This window comes from Carex rostrata, chromosome 26 (assembly GCF_964058835.1).
Source record: "Carex rostrata chromosome 26, lpCarRost1.2, whole genome shotgun sequence".
Classification (NCBI taxonomy): domain Eukaryota; kingdom Viridiplantae; phylum Streptophyta; class Magnoliopsida; order Poales; family Cyperaceae; genus Carex; species Carex rostrata.
Window position 1 is genome coordinate 7,373,708 of NC_135943.1, and position 9,259 is coordinate 7,382,966.

Genomic DNA, 9,259 nt, shown 5'->3' on the forward strand with positions numbered 1-9,259 from the left:
AGCACATTTCAATATGGATTAAACATCTAACGGTTCGGATCGGTCGTTTGTACTTTCAAAATAAAAATACGGCGTGAAGTAGAAACGCGTTTTACTTCGCAACTCACCGTAGCCCACCTCATATATATATATATATATATATATATATATATATATATATGAATGAAGTTGCTATTTTAGTATTTTCTACCTGAAAAGATAATTAATTACAACAAGTAGCTCATCTCATGCTCATGGGACGTGCTTAATTATTTGTTTGATATGGATCGAATATATATTGTAACGTCAACCCGACCCAAATCGTCCTTACTATAACAGCGAAAGGGAAACATAAAGGCGTATGAAAGCATTAATTGTTTTTTCTTCGTTCCTCTCCTCTCCTCTCCTCTCCTCTCTGAGGAATGAGACCTTTGGCCAACCAAACACTGAATTTTTATTTCTCTGTCCTTTCAAACTCGATTCACACTCCCAAGTCATCTTTATTTCTTAACCAAATTAAATTGGCGTCAAATAAAACCCTGCTCGCATGTATACAGTATATATGAGGAGGAGTTCAATCTAACAAAAGCCTCGATCATAAAATTTTTTTCTACTATTCGCTACTATATATGAAGTTTCACTTTCACACCCGCCGGTATCTTATGGATTCACCGGCACCGCACTCCCAAGATACTACGGATCAAGGTACGTAATACCACAATTTTAATTTATTTATGAGATTATAATACAATAATATATATATAGCCTTTCTGTTTTCAAATGTTGTTGCTAATTTAGATTTGTGAAAAAACAGGGAACCAAAGCAATTCCAGCTCTTCGTCAGCTGCCATGCCTATAATGGTTTCGGTTTTAGTAGTGGTGATATGTTGCACGATCTTCTATTTTATCTACTGTTGGAGATGGAGAAAAAGAAATGGTAAGTTCAACATTATATTTATATATATATATATATTTCTTTCTTTAGTGTTGACATACTTGAAGCTTTCTGTGACATGTTATTAGAGGTTCAAAAGCACAGTACGTAGTAAACCATGCACTATGTGGAATTTCAAATATAAAAGATGGTACTTACATATATAGTTATCTGAGTAATGCGGAATGTAGGATAATTGCTTCTTAATTTGCTAATTATACATTTTCTTTCGTTCTTACTGAATTTACTGTTTTTGTTCTGTATAGCAATAAGAAGGGCTCAGATCGATAATTTAGTAACTTTATCAAAATCAGATCTGCCATTGATGGATTTCAACACAATTGTAGAAGCAACAAACAATTTCTCCAAATCCAACAAGCTTGGTGAAGGTGGATTTGGCCCAGTTTATAAAGTATATTCTCCTTATTCATGATTCTCTCCTAAAATTTTCTTTATTCTTGGAAAAGCTAGTTCAAAAACTCCAAAAACATGGGGCAAAATAGTAATTTTGTCACTGTTAATCATTTTATCATTTTGGCATTGAAGTAATTAATTTAAGCAGAGTTGCATAAATTAGTATCCCAGCTTTTAGTAGTTATATAAAGAACATATCAAGAGAAACATTATTTAGTCCTGAAAAATTTAACCATCCCATTCCCATAATCATAAAAACCTTAAAAGTACAAATATTAAAGTTTATATATGGTTTTAATGAAATGTAATTCCCTGAATTGGTTAGGGCGTTATGAGCGGTGGACATGAGATAGCCGTGAAAAGGCTGTCGGCTAGATCGCGGCAAGGCGCGGTTGAATTTCGAAACGAGGTGGAGTTGATTGCAAAACTTCAACATAGAAATCTAGTGAGATTATTGGGTTGTTGTGTAGACATGGAAGAGAAGTTGCTCATTTATGAGTACCTTCCTAATAGAAGCCTTGATGCCTTCCTCTTTGGTTAGTTCCTTTTCCTTACCACAACACCTACTAAGATCTTTTTGTGTAAATAACTAAATATATTAACACAGTAGTAGTTACTTCAGGCAGCGCACTGACAAAGAGTCAAAACAGAGCTATGTATGATCATGCGCTGCATGAAGTAAAAATTCATCTGTCAATATATTTGCTCCCCATTTTTGGTCAATTAATTATTTTGATAGATTTTTCAATTCCGGGACCAACCGCTCCAAGGCAATATCTTCTGAAAAAGTTAATTACAGAAGATTTAAAAAAGTTGTAGATATTCACTTCACATTAGTAATTACGTACCTTGGAACTTTCGGTGCTTTGATTGACATTGTCATTATATGGAGGCTTAGGTGTTAGCTAGCATTCCCACTTATTTAAATTATAGCCTATAGGGACAGGTGCAGAGTCGTGCGGATGTGCAAGTGAAGAAAATTCCACACATTGTGTCGAAATTTGTTGAAATTTGAACCTACATTAGTCGAACAACTTTGAAAATGATGTGTAGTAAACAATGCGCACATGGCCATTTGCTAGCTCTTGATTTAAAAGTTAAAACGGATTTCCATTGACCCATGCCAATGACTCAACCATGCATGATATCTTCAATTAATATATATTCCTTAATTTGTATGCACAGATCCAGATAGAAATCCCCAGCTGGATTGGAAGAGAAGGCATAACATAATACTGGGGATTGCTAGAGGGTTACTGTACCTACATGAGGATTCTCTATTGAAGATTATACATAGAGACATGAAGGCTAGCAATGTGCTCTTGGACAATAAAATGAACCCCAAAATCTCTGATTTTGGTATGGCAAAAATCTTTGATGGAGAAGATGCCAGTCAGGTTAATACTGGCAAAGTCGTGGGCACCTTGTAAGTTCATTGTAATTAATTATAGTAGCTAGTTACTGGAGAGCATTCCAAGCATTCCTTTTTCTTTTTCTTTTTTAATTATATAAGTATAACACAGGACAGGGGTCAAGCCCCTGACGCTAGCTAGAAAGTTCTAGAGGTTTAATTTGTTCATTAATTTATCTTTAAAGATATTTTAGGATTGTCCTGTCCACATCAAATGTAACTTATGAAATTAACGATTAATTGAAAGCTACAACCTGGACATGGACAGCAACCTAGCTAGCTCTAATTAATTAATTGTAATTGTAATTTCAAATAAGGTCCAAGCTAGGTAATGAAAAATATATATATACATTAATTATAAATATAAGCCTTGAATTAATTAATTTACAGTGGATATATGGCCCCAGAGTATGCATTGGAAGGCACTTTCTCTGTAAAATCAGATGTGTTTAGTTTTGGCGTTCTACTTTTGGAGATACTTAGCGGGCAACGAAACGGAAATTATTACGTACAACATCACGGTCACACCCTTCTCCAACAGGTAAAGTTCTTTTTTAATATAAGTTAATTAATTGTACATATATGAAAGTATATATATGTCATATATTCCTGTTATATATATGATCTCCATTAATATAATCTCCATTAATTTAAATCTGTAATATATATATATATATATATATATATATATATAGGGTTGGGAATTATGGACCAGAGATCAGGCATCAGAATTCATGGACCCCACACTCGAGAACTCTTACTCACCCACCGAGGCGTCTCGATGCTTCCATATAGCACTTCTTTGTGTGCAAGGAAACCCCGAAGAGAGACCAACTATGTCAAAAGTACTACTAATGCTAATCAGTGATCAGATGCAGTTGCCTTTACCAGTCGAGCCGCCGATTTATGCAAGATCAAATACAGCAGATTTCTCCATAAGCACTAAAACGGGTTCAGCATATAATGAATCAGTAAATGAGGTCACTATAACTCTGGTCCAGCCACGATAGAAATACAAATACAAATTGGAGTCTAAACGCTACGGTTGTCATCAAATTTAATTTGAGGAATATTTAATTACATGTTTAATTAAGATGTATTTCCCTTTCTTTTTTTGATGTTCCTTTTAATTAATTACGGCAACCCTTCTATTGTGGATTTGTGGCGAGCTTTATTTTTTATGTAAAATTGTTTGTGTGAAAGTGAAAGTGAAACTGCTGTTTGATCCTCCCTTTAAAATTAAAAGAGGATTTCTAAGTTTAAATTAATTATTGGATAATTGAAGGGGTAAAGAGGAAAGTGCGAAAAGAACAATGATAATATCAGACGGTGTGATTCACACGATAAAGATAAAGATAAAGTTGAAAAGATATTGTGGAATTAAGTTATTCAACACAATTAAATCGTTTTCGTACGTAGGTGACTCACCTATGACCTAACCCGAGCACCGAGCATTATGTTATTGGTATGTACGAATCATCAATGAATTGAAAGGTGTCCCACTCCCTCTTGAGTCTTGCCAGTGAAATTAAATTCCTAAAGTACGGAAAGAAATGTCAAAAGATGTATCTGGTCTGGTCTGGATGCAATGCAATCATTTGGTTGCCATTTTTTTTTTTTTTTTTTTTACAGGGTTGGTCCAAATTTCTTGAGAAAATTAATTGTTTTATCAATAACCTATGGACATATTTATTAATCAGTCCAACCTGACTTATCCATTAATTCTTCATTTTCATTTTTATTTCAACACTTTACTTTATAAGTTAGACTAATTTTACGCTTTTTGAGTCCAACAACAATTAATTCAATTCAGCTACTACCAAGTTTAAAAAAAAAAAAAAACAATTAATTGAATTCATATAGCTACAATTAATTAATAATTACGCCTAGCTTGAACTGGGTTCGATTGTTATTAATTATGTAATATATATAATTGCTAATCTAATTAAGGTATAGCGCCTATATATGGGTCAAATGTAGAGTTTATCTGTTCAATATATATTTCTGTTTCCTAGCTGTCCAATGCATGATGTGGCATGCACCTTAAAATTAAATTTACACATGAATCCCCCTTAATCCACGGCTTAACGCATACCCCACCAGTCCCACACCACACACATTGAGTGTTCTTCCTTCTTTTTTTTTAATTATTCTTCTGTTTACCAAACATCGATCGCCTGTTTCTGGAATCTGGGTGCAATTAAACTGGCAGTATCTGCTTTAGGCCTCCGGTTATACATCATAATTATTGACAAATTTAGGCTTCTTCTCCAATCCGAGTTCAGGTCCACTAAAGCATGCACTTCATTGGAATTAATTAATTAATTAATTAATGGTCCAAATTTGAACCAATCTATATGAATTTTAAAACTATTGGTTTATTTTTAAGATGAAAGTTGGAGATGGAGTCTTCATTTGAGATAGAGATTTATATATGTATTTGTCACTCTATATGTAAATTTTTAAGATAAAAATGAAATGCAAATATTTTCAGAAAAGGGACAATACATACAGGTCGGTTAACTAATTAATATAAGTTTGTTGGTAAAGGCACTAGAGGGAGGTGAATATGCATTTTTATATTTTTGGTCTAAGTAATAATATTTTAACGTGTCTATAAGTTATTCTTGATGGAAACTAGAATAATTTTATCCTAAACTAAATGTAATGTAAATAAAGTAAATAGTAGAGTTTAGAGATACTTGACACGAGAGTTGTTTACGGAGTTTGGCACTAACGCCTACGTCTCCGGGGCTCGCGATGTTATAGATGGCGCGTCTTTCTTTACCCAATGAGAAAGGAGTACAAAGTGGAACCGGTGAGCCCCTACAATTCTTCTAGGAAATCATACAGCCCTAACAGGACAATCCGAGTCGCAAGGACTTCAAGGATTGCAAGATGAGCACAAAACTCGAAGTAGTAAATGATTCGATCACACAGGATCACTCTAGGAGTTGGTTAATTGATTGAATAAGTTTGGGATTGATTGTGTATATTGAAGTTGGAGTGCACAAGCAACAACAGCTTTCTCTAGATCTGTAAATACGAAATATTGAAGTTGGAGGCGGCTAGAGTAATACTGCAAACCTTGGTATAGCTTCTATTTACAGAGAGCTGATAAAAAAAGAAGTGGTGCTGACCGTTGTAATGGTACAGGAGACCGTCACAACGGTAGGTCAATCGGAGTGGTTTGGAGTATAATGGTGGTCACTGTTGATAACGGTAGATGATCGTCATGCCCGGTCCTGTGGCAGGGCACCCAGGGCGATGACCCCGGGCCCAAGGATCCAAAGGGCCCCAAAAAAACTTTTAGTATGTATATATTACAAAAAAAATTATTTGTATATATAAAAGCACTAAACTTTTCTATAAATAGGAATGATCTATTGGCATATTAATAAAATAATATATGTATATAAAGGTAAGGGTATAAATGGTCGGATACGGATCGAATAGTGATCAAACCGTATCTTTATCCGTTATATTTTTTTTAATACAGATGCGAATATGGATAGTCTTGGATACGGATACAGATACGGATCGGATATTAAATGTATACGAATATGGATGAGATATCGGATGGATATGAATATGATTCGGATAATTAAAAAAATACTAATATACATTCTAGTAAAGTATAATATCTAAATATAGTTTTTTGTTTTCATTCATTAATTAGATCTAATATTTTTCATAATAAATTTGTTGGATCAAAACATATATCATATTACCAAAATATTAGTCACTATTCATCTCCTAATATTATATTGTTAATCAGAAATATCAATTTAAGATCAATAATATTTTTGTCTAAGCATACAGGACAAAAAAAACAAAGAGAGTCTTGAACCAGCTACATTAACGATCATATATCAATACTATGCAACTAAAATATAAGTAATAAATCATTGGTATTTAACAAATCATTTCTTGTGGAGTAGAGGTGTAAATGGTTAGATAAAGATAGTTACGGATAGTTAATTATTAAACCGTATCATTATCCATTGTAACTTTTCGGATACGAATATGGATGCGGATACAGATAGTTAATTATTAAACAATATCCTTATCCGTTATAACTTTTCAGATATGGATACAAATATCGATAGTTTCGGATACAAATACAGATCAGATAATTTAAGTAATTTTTCTGATTCGATCCGAATGAAATCGAATAATATTTGATTTATTTACACCCCTGTATAAAGGACTCAAATTTTTATCCCGCCCCGAACCCCAAAATCTTCAGGACCGGCCCTGATGATCGTTACAATGGTTTCCACCACGGAAATCCTCTGGAAGGATTACTGTTCGGTGACGCTAAAACCTATTTTATGCGTCACGGGATTTGTACATAATTTATTTATTCCGTTGTCATGGTCACTGAACCGTGACAACGATAAACCTCACTTAGGTCAATATCAAGCTTATTTTACCAATCTTACATATACGTTATCCTTAATCTTGAATTAATGTTTTTGCTATCTAGTGTCTTGTGTCTTCATGACCATATCCATGATGTTGTATTGCAGTGTATTAATTCATCTTTGATGTGTAAAATGCAATTATATATGTTTTGCAAATCTAGTCAAACAAATAAGTCGAGGGCTCCCAAAAGCCAACAATATGTGTAATATGTCATGTAATACCTATTTTTACATATTGTTAATTTCATTTTTACATTATTTAAAAAAATGACAATCAGTCGGAATAGCCTGAACATAAGGGCCATGTCCTTGTTCCAGATCATAGACTCGTTAGTTTGGGAAGATGACGACACAATAGGATTCCGATGTGGTTGGATTTACTACATAAGAGAAGAAGAGGACACCAAGCCAACTGAGATACACAAGAAAGTCATAACAGAGCTAGAAGAGATGCATGAGGTATTTAATTTAATTTTTTGTATTCAATTTCAACTTTTAAAAAAATTATTGAGACAATGAGATTTAACAGTCATTATTTCTTTGTAAATTTGCAGGTTGAGAGGCAATCCATGGATTGAATGTTTATTTAGGAGCTAAATTTATGTTTATGTTGTATTTGATGTTTTAATTGTATTTGTAAGAATATTGTTTCTTTATGTCTATTAAACGTATTTTTATTGTACTTTTCAGAACAAATTTATCATAGTATTGTTCTATTTATAGCTTCTTTTAATTTATTTTCAAAACATTAAAATTAGAGTCTCGTAGATTTTATTTAAATACAACAAAACTAACTAAACAAACAAACAAAATAATAAAAACAACCAACAAATATCTATGTTTCTATTTTTAAAAAATATATGGTAGGCCGCAGACCTCCTATGAGGTCCTCTATCTAGGACCACAGACTGGCTATGCGGACCCCCTTAATTGGGACCGCTAGGTCATTTTGGAATTAACCTGGATAATGATGAAATTTTCTCAAAATGGAGGTGTTTTGATTTTTTTTTTTTTTTATTTCTTATTATGCTATTAATAAAATTTTCGCGTTAAGAAACAGCTGATAGGTAACAGTGAAGTCACTTTTTCATAAACAGCTGATACATACGTAGGATGATAAAGTCCCCTATATATTTTTTCATAAACAGCATATGAAACAGTGAAGTCACTTTTTCAGAGAAACGTCTAAAGATCTTATTAGTTGTCAAATATTTCATCATGAATTTATGTATTGTATCGATTATTTTCAGAGTACTATTTCAATGTATAATACATTAATTATTTCTTAGTACTTTAAAACTCAACAGTTAAAGGAAAATGTTTGACTGCGACCATGCATGCATATTTTAACCATTGTTACTACATATATACTATATACAAATTAAAATATTGAAAATCATGTCAGTCCATGTAATATTAAATTTATATAATTTAGTGTTCAGATTAGATATCCTAGTACTCGATCAGAAATCTTGTTTAGAATTCTTAGTTGGGATAGGTTATATATTATTATAGTTAGGTCCCTTATCAATAAATTACGTTCAATTTGTCAAAAATTCATAAATAAATTCTAACTTAAGGTAATTAACTTACTATTCATGTTATGTGTTATTCTAAGTCAAAGATCATTTTTTTAAATATGACTTATTGGTTAGACTGAATTGCCTCAAAATATTATATTGCAAGTCTTAATTAATGTTCATTTTTAGCTTGTTCAAAATTCACAGTACGTACGTAGATGATTTAATTTGGTGTGTCGGACTAAACCGATTTTTTTATTTATATCCAAAAAATAAATTAAATCACAAAAAATAACCATTGTGGTGTTGAAATTTGAAAATTACCCAATCCGGTTATTCAGTAACCGGATTTTTATTTTTTTTCCGGTTACCCAATTCCCGGATTAGTGAAATGGGTCCGGTTATTGGTTAACCGGAAAGGATGGAAATGTTTGATATGTATATGTCCGGTTAATGGTGCACCGGTTTTGTGGTTTTTTTTTTTTTTTTTTTTTTTTTTTAAAACAGAAATTTTTTATTTTTCTTTATTTTTTGTATTAAAATATTAGAAATGTTGAATATATTTCTTTGAAAA

General features: G+C 32.4%; 1 protein-coding gene across 1 annotated transcript; it reads left to right on the forward strand.

Moving 5' to 3' along the window:
• The first annotated feature begins 402 nt into the window (after positions 1-402).
• On the forward strand, positions 403-4,007 carry LOC144544610 (cysteine-rich receptor-like protein kinase 44). Its single transcript, XM_078293150.1, has 7 exons — positions 403-684; positions 794-916; positions 1,180-1,325; positions 1,653-1,863; positions 2,513-2,753; positions 3,129-3,279; positions 3,434-4,007. Exons 1-7 carry the CDS (start codon positions 609-611, stop codon positions 3,746-3,748), a joined length of 1,263 nt encoding a protein of 420 aa, XP_078149276.1. The 5' UTR covers positions 403-608; the 3' UTR covers positions 3,749-4,007.
• The last annotated feature ends 5,252 nt before the right edge of the window (positions 4,008-9,259 follow it).

What these genes read in the sequence shown, in the direction of transcription:
- LOC144544610 (XM_078293150.1), top strand. Translation starts at nt 609, where the DNA reads ATGAAGTTTCACTTTCACACCCGCCGGTATCTTATGGATTCACCGGCA. An exon ending in GATTTGGCCCAGTTTATAAA is followed by an intron (nt 1,326 to 1,652) that starts GTATATTCTCCT and finishes TGAATTGGTTAG; the next exon opens with GGCGTTATGAGCGGTGGACA. An exon ending in CCTTGATGCCTTCCTCTTTG is followed by an intron (nt 1,864 to 2,512) that starts GTTAGTTCCTTT and finishes TTGTATGCACAG; the next exon opens with ATCCAGATAGAAATCCCCAG.